Genomic DNA, 20,490 nt, shown 5'->3' with positions numbered 1-20,490 from the left:
GTGATGAGAATTAAATGGCGCACTAATTACAAAACAAATTGCTGCATGGTAAATAACATCCAGTTTGTATCTATCTAAGGCCTAGTCTCTCCACTTGGAGATACAGCCACTGAGGAATAATCTATATCCACTTCCACAGAGGCCATTTTTGCTCACTCATCTTGGCTAGTGATTCAATGCTTTATTCCACACACAATACAATGGCTACTGTGAGACCCTTAGCAAGACACTGAACAGGTGTTAATGATGTGTGTGTGTGCACTTGGATTCACTATACTTGGCCATGTCACATTGCGTGTGCCTGTGCTAAGTGTAGTTAAGTAAACTGTCTATCCTGCTAAATAAGACTAGACATATTTTGTCTAAAATCTGCAATTTAAATAGGATGATGAGTGCCTGCGTTTTAACAAATGACATCACAAGTGAACACTGTAAATGATTTTCTCATGCTATGTTGAATGAGGTTAAATATATACTGTTTGAATACATTTATTATGCCTGTGTATGGGTGAGATCTGAAAAAATTAACAGAACAATATGCACACCTCTAAAATCCCAATTACAACATACTGCCTGTGTGTAGAGCAGAGATGCCCAAACTAGGGCCTGTGGGCCAAAGTTGGCCAATGTTACCTTTGATTTGGCCCACAATCGCATCTGAGAAGAGAGGGCGAAATATGAGGATTGTTTTGAGACTGTAATTTCTAATTTAATGTAAGATTTTTTGTATGTTTGTTTTATTGCTAAACTACAAAAAAAAGTAGGTAAAATTCAGGTAAATTATATTAGTCATGATTTTTTAATGTATGTACTGTCACTCGCCAAAAAGAGGACAATGCAGAGACTTCAGAGCAAATGAAGGCAAAGGCAGATTCTGCTTGATTATTGTATTCAGCATTAAACTCCACTGTGTTATAAATTGTTTGTTTTTATTGTAATAATTTATAAATAAAAATTATACTGCAATAGTTAATACAATTTAAAGTACTGTTTTCTATTTAATTTTAAACATGAAATAAAAAGTACCTACGGCAACTTTAACTTTCAGCCCATGGCTCTCAATGATATTTGGTTTTTGGCCCTTTATAGGAAAAAGTTTGGGCACCCCTGGTGTAGAGGCCTAACTAATTTAATCAAAAACCAATTGGGGAGTCAAATAAAAATTGTTGATGAATGAAAAGACTGCAAAAATGCATTGCAAAACAGACACAGCAGAATAGAAGAATGGGTAAACTCTATAGAGAGAAATAAACGTTCATTTTTTAAGGGCTCTATAATATCAAAAATAAATAAAACATACATTGCACAAGCATATAAAATCATTTACATTTTTTATGAACAAACAATGGATATGTAAACAAAAATGTAACCGCTGTACATTTATTACTTTAAAAAAATGTGGAAACATATTTCATCCCATATAAATTTTGACTGTCACTAAACAGCAGTTGTCATAGGATAAAACATTTGAAATCTCAATCATAAATTTCTCAACCGCCAACCTGATTTCACCTAGTCGGACATGTTACTGGATTAACATCTATGTTGATCTTGTAATAACATTCCAATCAGATTTAAGGGAGATGTTTACCGTTTATGTTAAGTTTAGGCTTAGGATCAGGTTTTTGCACAACATGAGTGTTATCCAACTATTATTCCCCTCTTTTTGGGAATAATTTACAGTTATGGTTGGGTTTCCGGGGATGGAATAGGTATGGATACATTTTCGAACAAAAATTTTCCAGGATCAACATAGATGTTAGTCAAGGATAGTCAATCATGACATACTATATCAACAGACATTTAAATTCTCAATCTTCTACAGTACAGTCTCAATACAAATATGCAAGCTTACATTTGGAAATGTTGAAAAATGTTATTTTGTAACTTGATCATAAAAAAAAAAAACATTAACATGATCTTTAAGCTAACGTAACATTTCAATAAGTTATGCCATCAGGTACATATCTAGTTGTTCAGCCCCCTCCTACCAAATGAATCTCAGTATTACATTTGTTTTGCTTTTTTAGACCAAATGTGAAGTAGTATTTAAACAAACAGCTAAAAGCCTGGTCCCTCAGGCCATATATAAGAGGACTCAGACATTTGGGGAAGATCATAAACACTACAAAACAAAAATACATTACATGTAGTGATGTCATGTAGTCAGTATAAACATAGATGACTTCTTGGATTACTCCAACTAAAATAGATGCAGCACAGAGACCCAGCTGTATTAGATGTAACAGAACGGTCTTATTAGCTTTTTTGGCTGATGCTTTATCACTGGAGGCCGTTTTAGCCACAGCTGCTATAGAGGCATAAGTAAAGATGATAATGAAACACACGGTCACAAAAAATATACATGTGAAAGCTATTTCAAGTTTCTTATAGATCTGCAGTCTGAAAAGAGTAGTTCTAGAGCAGAACAAATTCATCACTGTGTTTGTAGAATCAATGGAGTAGAAGATAATCATCTCAGACAAACACTGAATCAAACCTATTACCCACACGACAGCAATGGCTATGTTGGTTCTTCTGTAACTGGTGATTTTTGCATGCCTAAGAGGGAAGCAAATAGCCACATACCTTTCCAGTGACATTAAAGCCAGATTCAGTAATGCAACCTGATAAAGAGATTGAGCTGCCGCAAGAAGAATGATGCAGATATTTTTAAAAATAAAAATCCTGCTAACAGCACAAACAAACAGCACCACACTCATAAAAAGGTGGAGCGTATCAAGCCAAAGCATATGGGCAAACAGAATATAGCGAGATGTCTCCTGAAAAACAGGCTTTTTCCTCAAAGTGTACATCATAACACCATTGACATAGAGAAAAATAACACATGGAGTGACGCACAAGAATGTTTTCAGAGGCGCATCTCGATCTACCAGAGTCTGTGTGAGGTTAGATGTAGAACCATTAATATTAGACATATTCAGAGAAGTAAGACATAGAGATAAACATCAGATGATGGTATAACAAAATACTTCTCAAATTTACAATTTCCTTGTAAGTAGAAAATTCCAGGCTCGCATGTTGTTGAAGTCAGGGGGAGAGAGAAGACCCCAAATGCTGTCAGAGCATCACTCTTTATATATTGTTCCGCTCATCATTATATTACGCATGTTAAATCCCATTGGTGTTTCAGTAGAGATCTGGGTGTGTTGAGTTTCTCCAGGTGTTATCTGAAAAAAAAACTCCCTTTGGGGATATTTGTGAGCATCCTAAATTGGAATATTGATTCTTAAATAAAATAAATAATCAAACCACCATTCTTTACTTCAGCGATTGAGGGATTTTTGATGCAGTGGTTTCCTGCCCCCGGATGACGGTCACAGTCATTGTGCCCCATGCCAGGGAATCCAGCATGCTGATTTAGAGCTCTTGTCTATGGCGATGCTGATATCACAGTTTGCAAAACTCTAAGTGTGAGCTCTTGCTGTTGCCACCTGCACTGTGGTTAGCATGCAGGCTGGCCTGAGGATTCCAATAGGACCAAATCTGGTAAGTGAATCCCCCAAAAGCTCCCACTTCTCTGCACCCCGCCTAAAGCCTGGTTTATACTTTTGCCTCAAGTGACCGGCATGACCCACGGTGCATGCAATGCGCGTAGCCAAGCATTTATACTTCTGCATGCTGTGTGTGTTGCTCTACAATAACACTTCCGAAACACTAGCTGGCAGCAGGTGTTTATGTTCTTCTGTGTCGAGTTTCTTTGCTGGTGTTTTATTTTTTCTGAACGTTGGAATCGGCAGACGTTCAACAACTTTAATCATAAGGTAAACACAAAACAACAGTCTTCATCTGGAGCTCCTTCAGGGGACTCCACACTTGTAAACACTGGCTGCATCGGGCTGGCATGGCTTTCACCTCTGCCCACACTTGTCAACGATACCAAGCCGTCCAATCACAGAGCTTGCGCTACGAGTTGTTGCGATGTGTAGTTACATTTTTTGAGAGGTACACGTCAGCGTCACCGATGGCCACGGCGAGGGCTATGTGACCACGCGTAGGCTGCGCCGTAGCGAAAGTATAAATCAGCCTTGAGATTCAGATAAGACTGTTGACTCATCCCGCAGCGTGGCCTTTTTCTTATTCAATGACTCTGAAGATCAGATGTCCCTTGCTGCATTGGAGGGTGAGCTGTTATGTTCCAGCAGGACCCCTTCCTCAAAGAGGACAAGTTCTCCTGTGCCACCACCAAGATCAGGAGGTGTTCTCATTTCCCTTTTGTGAATCAAGTTTGCTGGATGAGTGTTACATAGGGGTTAGTAAGGTGCAGTAAGAAACCATCTTTGATCCATGTTACCTTCCTCTCGGAATTGCAAGAGGAGGTCATGCAGACTTGGAAGGCACCCAGGTTGAAAAGCAATTATAGTCAACCTTTGTCCACAAAGTGAAGCTGCCTGGTGAGATCGCCTTAGATTGCAATCAAAAACCTGAAATCCAGAGCATGTATTGCTGCAGGCCAAGACAGCTCTATTCTGCAAACCTTTGCCAACCAAGCTTATCAGACTTAAGCCTTAAAAGAACTCCCCAGGCATCATGTACTATCTGTGTAAGGCTATTGTCTATGCCTGAATATGCTGATGTGAGAGATGCGGATAAAATTTGCTTTATTGGTTTTCTGTAATGTATAACAGTCAAGTGCTATTAGTTACTTCATATACTGGTGCCCTAAAATGACTGCTTAGCTGCCAGTAGCCAGCAATCCATCCAGTGCATCATTCTCAAAAATGACCATGTATAGCACAAGCATGCCATGGTTTTGCCAGGTACGATGCGATCCTGGATTAACATCTTGATCCTGGAACATAATTTTTGCTTGAAAATGTATCCATACCTATTCCATAAGCCGAAACCCAACCATAACTGTAAACTATTCCCAAAATCAGAGGGGAATAATAGTTGGATAACACTCATGTAGAAGTGCATACACCTAACTGTAAGCCTAAACTTAACATAATTGGTAAACATATCCCTTAATTGTGATTGGCTGATTGGAATGTTGTTCCAGTATCAACATAGACGTTAATCTAGGTACATGTCCTACTTGGTGACATCAGGTTAGGGTATAGGGCACACTGGTTCCTCCAGCCAAGATGAGAAGCAGGTTCTACAGCCCGTTCTTCATTGTGCTCATTAAGAGCAGTGGGTTATGACTGCTCCTTACACAGGATGATGTTTAAGATGCTCATGCAGAAGGACATTCTTAGAAGCGACCATTCTTTGGTTTGCAACCATCAACCTGAAGGACAATCTTGGTAGAGCTAATTTCTTGTCTTGATTTTTCCTTGACTGTTTGTTCAGGGTTGAGCATGGCAGTACAATGTCCTACCCTTTGGGCTATCCCATGGGCTTTTACAAATATCATAGAGGGTGACCTATCCCCATAGAGGGTGACCTAGAGCCTCAATTATCTAGACAACCGGCTCATATTGGCCATAAGTCATGGTAATGTACATAAACTATCAGTGGTTCAGGTTGCTGTGTGCCATTAACATTCTGGATGAGCTCAGTCGTGCAGTCTCATGACAGCTAACACTCCCCTAACAGAATGGACACCCCATCTGCAGATGGTAGTCCAACTGATCCAACTATGGGGAAGCTCAGGTTTGCAAATCGTCCCAAACCAAGTTGTTTTACTCTCAGAAGCAGACCCAATTCTGGAGAGTCCTGTTTGCACACTGCACATTATGTGGCCTCCACACTGTAAACAATTGTTTTACTTATTTTCCCTTTTTATTTTTGTTTTGATATTCTGCATATGCTTGGCAGCAGTGGATGTGCTGTTGCTTATAGAAAGTGTTCTCTGTAATTTGCTTTAAATAGCACGTCCACCTATTACATAGGTTATTATATATCATATGGGTCCTTAAAAAGTCACATTTATTTGTATCAGATAGTCCATAAGTCAAAGCCACAATAAATAGTGTGAGAAAAGTCTTAATTATTATTTCATGAGGTCTTAAATTTCAACCATGATTTGATTAAACACAATATGCACATTGTAAATGTTCAAAATTTATTTAGTTTTTATTCATCCAATTTAGTTTTGTTGGACAACAAAATGTTGCATGCTAAGAGTGAACCTCTCACCTACAGTAATCTGATGTACAGTTAATTCATATCTTCATTATCACATACCAACAAATAAATGATTTATCAAGTAGATTTTAATTGTTGTATGTTGCATGTAAAAGGCTGTTATTTCTGAGCACATTTTGCATAATAACTATAAAACAGTGTGGTAAATGGAAAACAACAACAATAAAAACAACAACAACAACAACAACAAAACTCAGACAGTGTGAATATTAATTATATTTGGGCCAGAAAAGATGCAAAAACATGGACAGTTGTTTACTTTTGAAACACTTTCTCATGTTTGTGGTCATTAAATTTGTGGTGATAAAGGTTTAATATGATTCATATACATCTGTTTTTTACACCAATATCTGGTTCAAGTTTACATTTTGCCATTTTAGAGATAACATTTGTATCTTAATTATTAAGTAACATTATCTACTGTACCAAGCCTTTTATTACTATTTCAATATTCTACAATCAGCTGCCTCCACCTAAATGCATCTGTGCATTACATTTGCTTGGCTTTTTGAGACCAAATGCGAAATAGTATTTAAATAAACTGCTGAAGGCCTGGTCTCTCAGACCATAAATAAGAGGACTTAGACATCTTGGAAAAATCATAAACACAACAAAGAAGAAAAACATAAGACTAATCGTAGTGGCATAGCTGGTAAAAACATAAATGACTTCTTGAATTACTCCCACTAAAATAGATGCAGCACATAGACCCAGCTGTATTAGATGCAGAAGGACAGTCTTGGTGGCTTTTTTGGCGGATGCTTTATCACCAGAGGCAGTTTTAGCCACAGCTGCTATAGAAGCATAAGTAAAGATGATAATAAAACACACAGACACAAAATATACGCATGTGAAAGCTACATCAAGATTCTTATAAATCTGCAGTCTGAAAAGAGTAGTTCTAGAGCAGAACAAATTCACCGCTATGTTGGTAGTATCAATGGAATAGAAGATAACAATCTCAGACAGGGATTGAATCCAGCTTATCATCCAGATTACACTGATAGCCATGTTGGTTCTTCCATAAGTGGTGATTTCTGCATGTCTGAGAGGGAAGCAGATGGCCACATATCTCTCCAATGACATTAAAGCCAGATTCAAGGTAGATACCTGATAGAGAGCTGTCGCAGCAACAAGAAGTATAAGACAGACAATTTTCATAACAAAAGGCCTAAAAACAGCACAAGCAAATAACACTACGCTCATTACAAGATTAAGCGTGTCGACCCAAAGCATGTGACCGAACAGAATATAGCGAGACGTCTCCTGGAAAACAGTTTTTTTCCTCAAGGTGAAGATCATGACTCCATTGACATAGAGGAAAATGACACACGAGGACACAGACAAAATGGTTTTCAGATCTCGATCCATTGGTGATATAGTCTGTGTGATGTTCAAATTGGTAACAGTAGAATTAGACATCTTCAGTAGCACAGAAAAAGACCAGATGCTGTAATACTGCAAGCAAAAAAGTCCTTGCTTCTCTTATTGATGTTGTCAAAGGCACAGAGAATAAATAGGTAGTGCCACGCTTTAAATATCATTGTAATGTAGCTGTCATGAATTATGTATTGAATCCCAGTGGATGGTTTGCATGTATGTATGCATGTATGTGTGTGTGTGTGTGTCAGGATGCTTGTTAAAAACAAACAAACATATACTGGTTAATATTTCACCAAGTGCCAGACTAACAGTACTAAAAGTAAATAAAAAAAATGCAGTGATGTGTTTACTTGTGCCAGTATTTGTCTTATTATTTTTGAAATACTGCAGTATTTACAAATGATTTATCGACGCACATACTTACTGTGCCTTTTTTACCTGATCTTATCTAATGTGTTTACTGGTAGGCAGAGCAACTTGTTACTGAAATGAGATCTCTCAATAACAAACCACAGTTTTCTAAGCGTCACATCCTTCCAGATTTTGCTAATAACCTGTCATATGTTCTGGTCTGGCTGGCACGGAGGCTCAGCACTGTCACCTCACAGCAAGAAGTTCACTGGTTCACGTCCCGGTTGGGCCAGTTGTCATTTCTGTGTATAGAGTTTGCATGTTCTCCCCATGTTGGTGCGGGTTTCCACCGGGTACTCTGGTTTCCCCCACAGTCCAAAGACATGCACTATAAGTAGGCCCACAAGAAATCTGCAGACACAGATATCTGCATATAGCTGCATATTTTTAGCCCATCATTGAGTCTATTTACTTACTTGTGTAAATGTGTGTAAATTGATATTTATTCAGTTTTTAAATTAATTTCAGTAATATTATTGACTAATGTGAAAATGTTCATTTATTTTATTTACAATGCTGTTTGTAAAGTAATATTTTCTGTTTTAGTAAATATATCGTATAAGAGACTTGCTTTGTTTATCAAATAAGTGGATCTAATTGTATTTGCACTGTAAATGTTAAAAGTTAACAAGGCCTTATTTTTTATTTCATATATTAAGTTTTTAGTTATGATACTCCTAAAATAATTCTGCATAAATCAACTAATTTTACAAAATTCTCCACAGATTCTGTCTGGCACTAGCTATAGTGAACTGAATGAACTAAATTACCCATTATGTATGAGAGTGTGTGTGAATGCGAATGGGTGTTTCCCAGTACTGGGTTGTGGCTAGAAGGACATCCGCTACATAAAACATATGCTGGAATAGTTGGTGGTTCATTCGGCTGTGGCAACCCCTGGTAAATAAGAGATTAAGCCGAAGGAAAACGAACGAACAAAAAAAAACGAACGTTATGGTCCACCATATGCCTATATTCCTTTGCCAAAAACCAGCACATACATTGGAAACCAACATAAACATTCTAATCTGGCCCAGATCTGCCAGTAGCTTGGTGCAGGCACAGTTCTGAATATCTGACAGATCTGTCTGCCTTACCCTTAGTTCATTTAAACAATCAATGACTATGTTTACATGGACATCAGTAATTGAACTAGTTATTTGAATCTGAATAAGACATTAATATGATTAAGGTGTTTATACAAGTTGCTTTTAGAATGTTCGTTCACACTTTATTTTGATGGTCCGTTTGTTGAACTTAAGTTTCTCTGCATCTACATGCCAACTAATTCTCATTAGATTATAAGTAGACTGTTAGGTTGGGGTTAGTGTAAGTTGACATGTACTTGCAAAGTTTCCTATATTCAGTTAAATGTCTGCTGAAGGAGCAGTATCAGCAGATATTAAGCAGACAGTCTACTAATACTCAAATGGATCATCAAAATTAAGCGTTACTGAATGTTCCTTTCATGTTCCTGTTTTACATGTTATACCACATAGAACAATTAATGTCATTACATCACCTCACTATCCAGTGTTTCCTCCCGAGTTTTATGTAATTTTGGGTGTTTCGTTTTCATTTTTTTTAACTTCAACTGCAGTTCAGCAGTTTCACTTTCATTCAGCAACATTTCATTCATGCACTGGTGACAAACTCTGTGGAACTGAATGAGATTATAAAAAGGAAGAAATGATAGGAGAGAGTGGTTTTAGTGGAATTTGATACCACACACTGAATGGAAAGAAAACATCCAAAATTTCAGGACAGCGTTTGTGATTGAGAATGTGATGAGTCTCAAGGAGTTCCCTAAGCTATTAGAGATGCGGGTGGCTGTAGTTCTGTACTAACGGCAGAGAATACAGTGTCAAACAGCAGAAATAAAAGGTGTTTGCCTGTCTGTACTGTGCTTCAATAATTCAACTAAAATGAGAATACTCCACATGTCTTAATTCGATTTGTATTTACTACGATTATGACTTTGACCGGATTGAGGTAATGAAAATTCTCTGTTTACATGGTAGACTCTTAATCAGAGTATTGTTTTAATCATATTAAAATCAGAGTATCGCTGTCCATATAAACGTACTGAATGTGTCACAATGCAATTACATTACAGTTAACAGTACAGACATATGACTTAAACAATAATATAAATGAATCTTTACTGACAATGCAGTAAGAGGAGAAAATAAAAATACAATATAACATAATCCAAGTCCTACACATAGTAGTTCATCATCACATGCTTATAAACAGGTGAAATATCACATGTGTACACCATTTCAGAAGTTTTAGATAACTGCAACTAATCATCATACATTTCTAAACACGAGTTAAATATTTAACTTTAAGTTATGTAGAAAAGCTTTTCAAAGAGTGGATCTTCCTTTGTAGCTGGAAAAGGGAGCACACTTAATCAAACATCTGACATCAGGTTTTGATTTTTTTATTAATGTCATCTAGGCTCTTTCTTTTTGACTTCTTTATTCTGAATACACACAAATTAATGTAAAGTGGATGTGTCATTTCAAAAAGAACTCAAGCATAAGTCAGATACACAAAATTAAACTGAAAGCAAAGAGAACTCAGATACACACATCTAAATGCGGACAGGACACGGCAAGAAGAACTTTGGCCTGGAGATGGAGGAACACAACTACACAGACAGCAGACTTGCTTTGAGCTGAAAGCAGCCCATAAAAAATCTGAGAAAAAAAGTCAGTCAGCCAGAAAGGATTTGTAGGGTTTGCACATCTGTGTGTGGACTATTTTCTTCTTACCGATGCAAAGACTGTGCCAAAAGTGTCACATTGTAGCCAGAATTGGCCTAAAGGTATTGCTATCTGGGTATATTCAAATAAAGTCAATTTTACAGACTTTTGGCACACTTACGTGTTTTTGTAGCTTTGTATTATTGATCTGAAGCTCACTGTCAAAAAAGAAAAAATATTGCTAATTCAAAAACATCCCTTTAGAACAAGTATTTGAATTATTTTCTTATCATGTAGAGTTTTGTAATGTCTCAGTGATGACAACCTTTTGTGAAAAACTGTAAAAAATATCTTTGCTTTGTTTTGCCAATGTTTTCTTTTCCTCATCAGGTCATCAGGGTGCATGTTTATCAGAGGCATTACGGCATTTTGTCATGAGAGTCATACAACAACATGGATGCATTGTATTGCCCACAGTTAGCCTACATCAAACATGTTGAACAACTGAAGTCACATGGAATGTTTTTAATTCATTTTCTGGACTTTGAGCATCTCTGGACCCTTGCTGTTTATTGAGGGTCAGAGAGATCTCAGATTTCATCTAAATTATCTTTATTTGCTTTCAAAAGATTAACAAAGGTCTCTGGGGTCTAAAATGAAATGAGGGTGAGTAATTATTGAAATATATATCATATTTGGGTGAACTAATCCTTTAAATCCTTTTTGTCATTGATTGCCTTTCACATGACAAAATCCAAAGAAGGGGAAATTAACACAATGAAATCACAATGATTTAATACTTTTCCAATCTGGCAATGTACAGTACACATTTTGTGCAAATAGGGGCTCCATGATTTGTTTCAATCACCTAAGAGCCCCGATCAAAGAGTGGGCCCAATGCAATAAGAACGGAGACCCAACACACAAGCAACCATTTCAGTGTCTACCAACATCCAACCAAATCCAGATAAAAAGAGGACCAAATGCCTAACTCACCATCCCAACTTACACTTGATGCATAACCTATGCCCTGATTTTATGCAAATTCTCATTTAAACTGAATATCATTTAGAGTACTGTTCAGAACTTATAATGGCTTGTTTTATATGATCTAAAACATCCAGTTAATCTGTAATGTTTTGAATTTGTGAATCAATCACTACTGTTAATGTAATCCCAAATGTTTAATAAAGATTAAATATTAAACACATTATTTTGGTAGTATGTAAATAGAAGTAGCCACCAAGCATGCATGTTATGTTGGAGAAAAAAGTAAAATATCTTGTTTTCAGTTTTGTATGTGTGTGTTCATATCACACACTGTTTATCTGAACTCTCATAACCACATAATGTCAATCATAAGCATTGCATCAGAACTCATTCACACAGTCCCGTGTGTTTCTGTGATGAATCTCATTAAATATTTACTATTTGTCTTGTACAAATGTGCTCTCTGAGGGTCTGAAATGCACTGCTGATGTGTTCCTGAGGAGCTTAATCTGGGCCACAGGGAGAGGAAAACCTTATGTTTTGCTCATGTTGTTTTGTTCACCCTTGATATTAAGTGTGCTGTGTAAACAATAAAGCATTAAATAAACATGACATCTCCAGGAGATATTCTAAGGCGGTGATTTGTAGTGACAAGCATTCAAATGAATTTTACTTTCTCTGTCAAACATAAAACAACTAAAAATCTAGTTACAACGTTTGCAAAAAGAATGATCTATCATAGTTTGAAGACTTTATAAAATGAAAAAATTAAATTAAATTAAATTAAGGATCAAAAATCTTTATATTAAAAATAGTGTTTGTTGTTTTGGGCAAGGCAGTAGATCTTATGTTTCCAAAATTGCTCAATTTAGGCCAAAACCTTTAGCTATAGCATTTTATCTGTCTCAGTTACACATAAAAAAAGAACATTTTAACAAACAGCTTCAATTAAAGTAATACGTATGAGCAATAGCACACGAGTAGCACTGAGGCTGTACACAGGTGTGAGCCAAACAATTAGAATATCGAGGAAAGTCCATTTATTTCAATAATTTGTTTCAAAAAGTGAAACTTGTGTGTTATATTAGTTCATACTGTACGTACAAAGTGAAACATTTCAAGCCTTTATTTGTTTCAATTTTAATCTCTAAAGATGAAAAATTCCTAAATCCAGTGTTTCACAAGATTAGAATATCATGACAAAGTTCAACATTGTAGGCTCCCTGTGTCTCAATGTAGTCCACTAATTATGTAAGTATGTAAGTATATTAATAGAGTGTTAAGAGGAAGGAAAAAAGGTGCACAATATGGCCACAGCCTAGAGAGTTTGTCAAGCAAGGGTGACTGAGGCTGGTGTCAAAGCATCAAGAACCACCACATGCAGATGTCTGCATGATATTGGCTACAGCTGTAGAATTACATGTGTCAACTTCCGAACCAAAAATTATGTTACAAGTGTCTTTGCTGAAAAATGACTGGTCTGTTGTGCAGTGGTCTCAAGTCCTCTTTTCAGATGAAAGCAGATTTTGTATTTCATTTATAAATCAAGATCCCAAAGTCTGGAGGAAGAGCAAAGAGACACAAAAGTCAAGCTGCTTAATATCCAGTGTGAAGTTTTCATAGTCAGTGATGGTTTGGAGAGACATGTCATATGCTGGTGTGGGTCCATTGTTTTTTATCCACAGTCAACGCAGCTCTATACCAGGAGGTTTTATAGCACTTCATGCTTCTTGCTGCCGACAAGCTTTGTAGAGATGATGATTTTATTTTCCAGCAGGATTTCGGACCGCATACAGTGCCAAAGTTACCAGTAGCTGGTTTAAGGACCATGGTAGCCCTGTTCTTAATTGTCCAGGAAACTGACTGAAAACACCCCCTATTAAAAATCTCATTGAAAATCTACAGGCTATTGTCAAGAGAAAGAAGAGGGAACAGAGACCCCGAAATGCAGACGAGCTGAAGGCCGATATCAAAACAACTTGGGCTACCATAACAACTCAACTGTGTCGAAGGCTGACCGCCTCCACGCCACAGCCCCTTGATGCTGTAATTAGTGCAAAAGGAGGCCCAACAAAGTACTGAGGACATAATACAGAACATTAACACACTTTTCAGAAAGCCAACATGTTTAAGATCCTTTTTTTATTGGTCACATGAAATATTCTACTTTTGTGAATTACTGGATTTAGGATCTTTTCATCTTTAATCCATAATCATTCAAAATGAAACAAATAAAGGCTTAAAATATATTTCACTTTGTGTGTAGTGAACTAATATAACACACAAGTTTCACTTTTTGAAACAAATTATTGAAATAAATGGACTTTTCCTCGATATTCTAATTTTTGGCACATACCTGTATTAGCGCTGCTGTGATTTGTGTGTAGGCAGCAGGCCCGAAAGCAATCATACACACAATCTCAACAGTTTATTCCACAGTTCAGCAGCATAAGTGTGTAAAGTAAATAAATAATAAAAAGAGCCTCCACTGAGAGTCTCAAACAATGTTTTACTTTATTCCACCACAAATTCTCATCTGAAGTTGACCAATGCTAATTCGTAATGTCACTTTAGAACAACTTGAATTATTTCATTGCATCATCTAGAATATTATGTCTTAGTGAAGATTAAACTGTTGATCTTGCTCACAGATCAATGAATCAATCAAAGTTTATCTGTATTTGACATCAAGGAATTCACTAACATTAACCACCATGTAATCCAAAGAAAACAAACAAAGAAACTACAGTACATCCAAACTACATACATATACAAAGAAGAGAGATAGACTTAGAGCGTGATTTACCTTCATTTCTGTGTTGCTTTAGCAGCAGTAGTTTACCATCAGTGTAAACAGGAAGTTCCTGAGACTTTTATTTCAGTACTTTCAACTAAAACAAAATATTGTGTAGGGTGCAGGGCTTTATTTTTGCACATCGTATTATTTTTTCACTAGACGGTGATTTAGACGACATTTAACATAAGCATCCTAAATCTTTCAAAGTTTTTAATTTTTAGATAAAAAAAGTATGTATATTATATAAGCTTTGCATTAAATCACAAAATTATTTACCACATATGTGAGGTGCGTCTAATACAATGTGAGGTGTGACAGAACAGTACATTTGACATTGTTCTCTCTTCTGGCTGCTGTTTTGTCTTACACATTTTTTCCTCTTTCTGAAAGTTGTGAAAACACTGTCATTGAGTTTTTTTATTACTTGAGCTAACAGGAATGCATGCATGTAATATATGAAAAGGTTCTATTAGTGATAATATTATTGTATTTGTTTTAAATAATATTCAGCTAAGAAAGAATGGAATAAATAAAAGCTGTTGAAATAAAAGTTGCTGGAAAGTATGTATAAGGTGTCATTTATAAGTTATGTGTTAAAGCTTATAATGCAGCAACAATTCAATTCAATTCAATTCAATTCATTTCACCTTTATTTCTTTAGCGCTTTTACAATGTAGATTGTGTCAAAGCAGCTTCACGTAGAAGATTAAAGTAAATTGAAACAGTGCCAGCAACAACAATTAAATTCACACAAACAACATTTCAAACAACAGAATTATTAATTAAATTAATTATTTGAAAATTGAGAATAAGGAAGTTAGAAATGTTTAAGTTAGATCCACTATTATATCATAAACCTTATATCATATTATATAATTTGCCTTTTATATATATATATATATATATATATATATATATATATATATATATATATATATATATATATATATATATATATATATATATATATATATATATATAATTATTAGTATTATTTTTTAACAGCACTTCAAGTTAAGCCATTTTAAGAAAAGAAAAACAGTCAATTGTTTGTTTATAGGTCTATCATAGTGCGTGCAATAGAGAGTTAATGACAAGCATGTACATAGCATACCATATAACAGGACATACACGTGTTAAATACGATAAGAGCACGAGTCACATTCACATTTCTCCTCCTGCTTGACTCCTCCTTGTTTGCTTACCATGCAACTCAATCTTCTGTCAGCAGATGGCAGTAACAAACCTGATCAAAGCAACACTATCCTGAAACACAGGACACGATGAAATGTGTTACTAAGGAAGTCCAGCCTTGGCGACAGGAAGGCGCTGTAAACACTGCACAAAAGCTTACTGGATTAACATTATTGCTCGGTTTACAATCTTTCCAGTTTTGCCGATCAATGAATCTATAGCGGTGACTGTGTTCGCTGTGGTACGCGTGCTTACAGTGACCATTCTACTTTATCGATGTAACGTTAGTTGTGAATGTTGCTAATTAGCTAGCGCTAGCTTTTCTGCTCAATTTAATGTTCTCTACTTACCAGATTGAGGTTAGATTGGTTTTTATATGCACACATTCGGACTTTCTTATTAATAATAGAATTTCAGTAAAGTATTTTTGCTAATTCCTAATAGTGAAGTCAAATAAGCAGCCAACGATTATCAACGTACATCATTGCTCACAGTCAATTAAATTAAATAGTGCTAATGTTGCTTTTAAGTCATATTTAACGTACATGTGATTGTAACGTTAGTCATATTTAAGGTAAGTTACCATGGTAAACAATATAGAGAGCGTGTCACAATTTATTACTGAACAAATGTGCGAATATAAAACCAACTTTACCTCAGTAGTTACAGATGGGGTTATTGGCGGACCGTAAAACCTGTTATCTAAACCCGTTGTAATGTACATAAATAAAAGTCTGAAAGTGCATTTATAGTATATTTTTAGATTTTGAATGAAAAAAAAAATGATGCAAAGTATATTAAATAAAAATCAGAATTTACATGTAGGAGCAATAAAGAGAACACGTATGAGTCTAAATAATGTAATGTGCTAATAAAGTGGTTAAATAATCATTTGAATTGATAAATGTGATAACTAACATGAAAAATATTGTTATTTCAGACTCTTATGGCAGAATTGCATATCATTGGACAGATCATTGGGGCCACCGGTTTCCCACAGAACAGCCTCTTCTGCAAATGGGGTGTTCACACAGGTGTTCCTTTTGATTTTATGTTATAGATCTTTTCACATTTCCGGGTTTCTCAGTAGCGGAAGTCGTCATAGTGTCGAATGAGTTGAATGGTTTTTTTTGCAATCTTATTTGCTCAAATAATAAAAGAAAAACTCCACGATGGTGTTATAAAAACATTCAGAAAAAGGAAAAAATTGATGACGGCAGTTAGAGAAGAGAATAACATCAAATTTACTGTCCTGTCCCATAGACACTGCATTAGAAACGCCTCACACAAGCGGTAATTTGCTTTTTTATAATTTGAAGCAAAGATGATATAATACATACTTAAATACATATAAATGTTCATACATTAAAAAAAAAACAATCGAAATATTAAAAATGTTTCAGACACTTTTGATGCTGATGTCCATTAAACGCGTCATAACAGACTTGTGAAAAGGGTCTGTATAAGCATAACATGTTAAAGACCAAAACGTTTTTTTAAGTATATTTTCATTTTGTGTCATTTAGGAGGAGCGTGGAGACTTCTCTCTGGTCTGAGGGAAGGCCAGACTCAAGTTGATATGCCTCAAACTGGGGAAATGGCATACTGGAGTCATCCCATTGATTTGCACTACACTACTAAGGGTCTGCAAGGTATTAGACCTATTGTTCATTCCTCAACTACCAAATTGACACTGAATCACTTGCTGGAGTATTTGAATGCAAATTGACAAGCTGTTGATGTATTTCTATGGTTAAAATGCTGCATATATTTTTAGCTTTATGTTTTTAACAAAGTAAAGTAGTTGGAATGATCATGTTTACTAAATAAAATCAAAAGTAATAAAAAAAAATTGTTATTACTGAACTGGAGGTTCAGCATACTCGTACATCAACCAAAACAGCATCTATTAAAAGATCAATATCAGGATTCAATAATCAATTTTTATTTGAAATTAAAATATTGAGTTTGTATTGGCGCAGTGGGTAGCACAATCGCCTCACAGCAAGAAAGTCAGGGGTTCAAGCCCTGGCTGGATCAGTTGGCATTTCTGTGTGGAGTTTGCATGTTCTCCCTGTGTTTGCGTGGGTTTTCTACGGTTGCTCCGGTTTCCCACATAGTCCAAAGACATGCGGTATAGAGTGTATGGGTGTTTCCCAGTGTTGGGTTGCGGCTGGAAGGGTCTCTACTGCGTAAAACATATGCTGGATAAGTTGGCGGTTCATTCCGCTGTGGCGACCCCTGATTAATAAAGGGACTAAGCCGAAAGAAAATGAATGAATGAATATTGAGTTTGTAGATGGCATGGTGGCTCAGTAGTTAGCACTGTCACCTCACAGCAAGAAGGTCACCGGTTCGAGTCAAGGCTGGGCCAGTTGACATTTCTGTGTGGAGTTTGCATTGTGGCTGGAAGGGCATCCGGTGCGTAAAAACATATGCTGGAATAGTTGCCGTTTCATTCCGCTGTGGCAACCTCTGATAAATAAGGGACTATGCTGAAGGAAAAATGAATGAATATTGAGTTTGATCAGTACACATGCGCACCAAACCAAAAACCTCTTTAAAGAATGTGTTTCTGCTTCTAGGATGGCCAAAGCTTCATCTGCAAGTGTGGCATCAGGATTCTTTTGGCCGATGCCAGTTGTATGGCTATGGCTATATCCACGTGCCATCAAGCCCAGGTCAGCATCGTCTTCAGTGCGTGACGTGGCGGCCGCTGGGATCATGGCAGGATCAGCTTTCGGAGATGTTTGTCGGAGGAGGCCCTCAGTTGCGCTCGCCAGACCTCATTTACAGTGGCGCAGACCGATACAGACTGCACACGGTCGGCATGGGCACAGTTGAGCTGGAGCTCTGCATTATTCTGCGCCACTTTGACAGATATGGTGTGGAGAGCTGATGGACCGCAGGTTAGGACATATTTCAGATCAGGAGGGTGTGGAGTGAAAAGAAGGTCAAATATTTTGTTATATTGGACTAGAGGTACAAACATGTATATATTGTGTCATAGAATAAGTTGAGTGAAATAGTGAGTGGTGGGTTTATGTCTGCAGGCTGATAATGTATTGTGCTTCACATCTCAAATGATACTTTTGTATTGCTTTTTTGCACACTTTGTATGTTTTATAGCATTGTATTATGATCTGATGCAATTAAATTTGGTATTCATCAATGCATTTGGCTTCAGCGTTGTTGGGTAGCTCACCAATGTATTAGATTTAGGCATGTCGCGGTTTGGAAATATCAAGGTTTTAAAACCGCCAAAATATTCTGATATTTTTATTCTGAGATAACAGTATCTCCAGCAGAAAAGATATCCAAAAATGCTGGTTTAAATGGTAGAGAAATCAGTGTTTTGAAACCTAATGAAGACAGCAGAAGTCAATGATTCATTTGAATTATTTAGCCTGACATGTTTACTGTTCCAAAATACTTTAAATGTTTCTCAAAATAAAATATATTCTGTTCAAAGGGGGACAAAGTTTTTTATTTATTTATATAATTATTTATATAATTAATATTATTATATTAATATTAGAGCAGTAAACACAATACCGTGAAACCATGATATTTCTGTGAATGCTATCATACCGCCAGAATCTTATATCGGTCCAATTAGATTACTCTAATACATAAAATTAAGCTGACCATAGTTCTTATGTAGGAAAAGTTCTTCAGCAGTGATGTTTAAGTCCCCAATAAATCAAAACTAACCATGTTTTGTTAGCTCACATTTCTAGTTTTGTGGTGAACAATTAATCTGTGCATGTCATTAAGAAAAAAAAAAATAGCCCTTCTAAATGTTAATTGACATCTGAAAGTGCACTTCTTGCTTTTTTTTCAGTTAAGTTGTCAGATTATGTTTGCTCATTTATAATTCAGTTTCTCTAGGAACTGCGTCACAATATGAAAAAAAAACAACAACCGCAGCTTCCAGTTCATGAGGACATTAACACGATGCTTTTTCAAGGATCATAACTCAAATGTAGAATGTAGAACAAAACATTAAATACGTTACAACAAAGTATATGACCCCGCCCTGAAGATTCTAGAATATACAAGACAGTTATACCCAACTGGAACGCCCTGAGGAACACGATTCTTTTGGTTGGGTCAAACTTATCACTTTCTGTAGGCCATTTGCCTCACAACTTTTCAGATGAAGGTACTTTTTTCATATAAAGCCACACAATCTACCAAATTAGTTGTAATACACACTATTACAATTTTAAATAACTGCTTTCTTATTGTATGTAGTTTCAAATGAAATGATTACTCCAGTCATTATTGCTTTTATTACTATTACCATTAATAATATTAATAATAATAGTATTATTAATAATAATAATGATTAATATTAGAGTGATTTCTGAAGGATCATGTGACTGAGTAATGAAACGGAAAATTCATCATTAAAATCACTGAAATAAATGATTAAATTAAAGATAAACTACTTTTGAACAGTTATTTTATAGTGCAATTACATTCCACAATTTTACAATTTGTACTGTATTTTTGATAAAATAAATGTAGCCTGTGAGGTGAGCAGAATAAGCTTATTTTAAAACATTTTAAAATCCTACTGACCCTAAACTTTTGACCGGCTGTATGTATGTATGTATGTATGTATGTATGTATGTGTATATATATATATATATATATATATATATATATATATATATATATATATATATATATATATATATATATATATATATATATATGTATATATATATATATATGTATGTGTATATGAATATATATGTATGTGTGTATATATATATATATATATATATATATATATATATATATATATATATATATATATATATATATATATATATATATATATATACACACATACATATATATTCATATACACATACACAT

The 20,490-nt window shown here is 35.6% G+C and overlaps 3 protein-coding genes across 5 annotated transcripts; 1 reads left to right on the top strand and 2 right to left on the bottom strand.

Annotated features, from left to right (window-relative positions):
• Positions 1 to 1,976: 1,976 nt before the first annotated feature.
• On the bottom strand, positions 1,977 to 2,939 carry LOC130215041 (odorant receptor 131-2-like). Its single transcript, XM_056446930.1, has one exon. The coding sequence runs from the start codon at positions 2,937 to 2,939 to the stop codon at positions 1,977 to 1,979; it is 963 nt and encodes a 320-aa protein (XP_056302905.1).
• A 3,634-nt stretch (positions 2,940 to 6,573) lies between these two features.
• On the bottom strand, positions 6,574 to 7,536 carry LOC130214781 (odorant receptor 131-2-like). Its single transcript, XM_056446602.1, has one exon. It carries the CDS (start codon positions 7,534 to 7,536, stop codon positions 6,574 to 6,576), a length of 963 nt encoding a protein of 320 aa, XP_056302577.1.
• An 8,159-nt stretch (positions 7,537 to 15,695) lies between these two features.
• On the top strand, positions 15,696 to 18,776 carry b9d2 (B9 domain containing 2). Of its 3 annotated transcripts, none has more exons than XM_056446256.1 (4): positions 15,696 to 15,841; positions 16,541 to 16,634; positions 17,127 to 17,252; positions 18,186 to 18,776. In XM_056446256.1, exons 2-4 carry the CDS (start codon positions 16,547 to 16,549, stop codon positions 18,497 to 18,499), a joined length of 528 nt encoding a protein of 175 aa, XP_056302231.1. In that variant the 5' UTR covers positions 15,696 to 15,841; positions 16,541 to 16,546; the 3' UTR covers positions 18,500 to 18,776. The 3 variants fall into 3 exon arrangements, with proteins under 3 accessions (XP_056302231.1, XP_056302232.1, XP_056302230.1); XM_056446257.1 differs by having other exon boundaries at positions 15,696 to 15,856; XM_056446255.1 differs by lacking the exon at positions 15,696 to 15,841 and adding an exon at positions 15,863 to 15,959.
• The last annotated feature ends 1,714 nt before the right edge of the window (positions 18,777 to 20,490 follow it).

The sequence above is a fragment of the Danio aesculapii genome, chromosome 21 (genome assembly GCF_903798145.1).
Source record: "Danio aesculapii chromosome 21, fDanAes4.1, whole genome shotgun sequence".
In the NCBI taxonomy this organism is placed as follows: Eukaryota; Metazoa; Chordata; class Actinopteri; order Cypriniformes; family Danionidae; genus Danio; species Danio aesculapii.
The sequence above is the reverse complement of the archived record's forward strand: the minus strand, read 5'-3'. Positions and strand labels throughout refer to the sequence as shown.

What these genes read in the sequence shown, in the direction of transcription:
- LOC130215041 (XM_056446930.1), bottom strand. Translation starts at nt 2,939, where the DNA reads ATGTCTAATATTAATGGTTCTACATCTAACCTCACACAGACTCTGGTA.
- LOC130214781 (XM_056446602.1), bottom strand. Translation starts at nt 7,536, where the DNA reads ATGTCTAATTCTACTGTTACCAATTTGAACATCACACAGACTATATCA.
- b9d2 (XM_056446255.1), top strand. Translation starts at nt 15,936, where the DNA reads ATGTTCTCTACTTACCAGATTGAG. An exon ending in CAAATGGGGTGTTCACACAG is followed by an intron (nt 16,635 to 17,126) that starts GTGTTCCTTTTG and finishes TGTGTCATTTAG; the next exon opens with GAGGAGCGTGGAGACTTCTC. An exon ending in CACTACTAAGGGTCTGCAAG is followed by an intron (nt 17,253 to 18,185) that starts GTATTAGACCTA and finishes TTCTGCTTCTAG; the next exon opens with GATGGCCAAAGCTTCATCTG.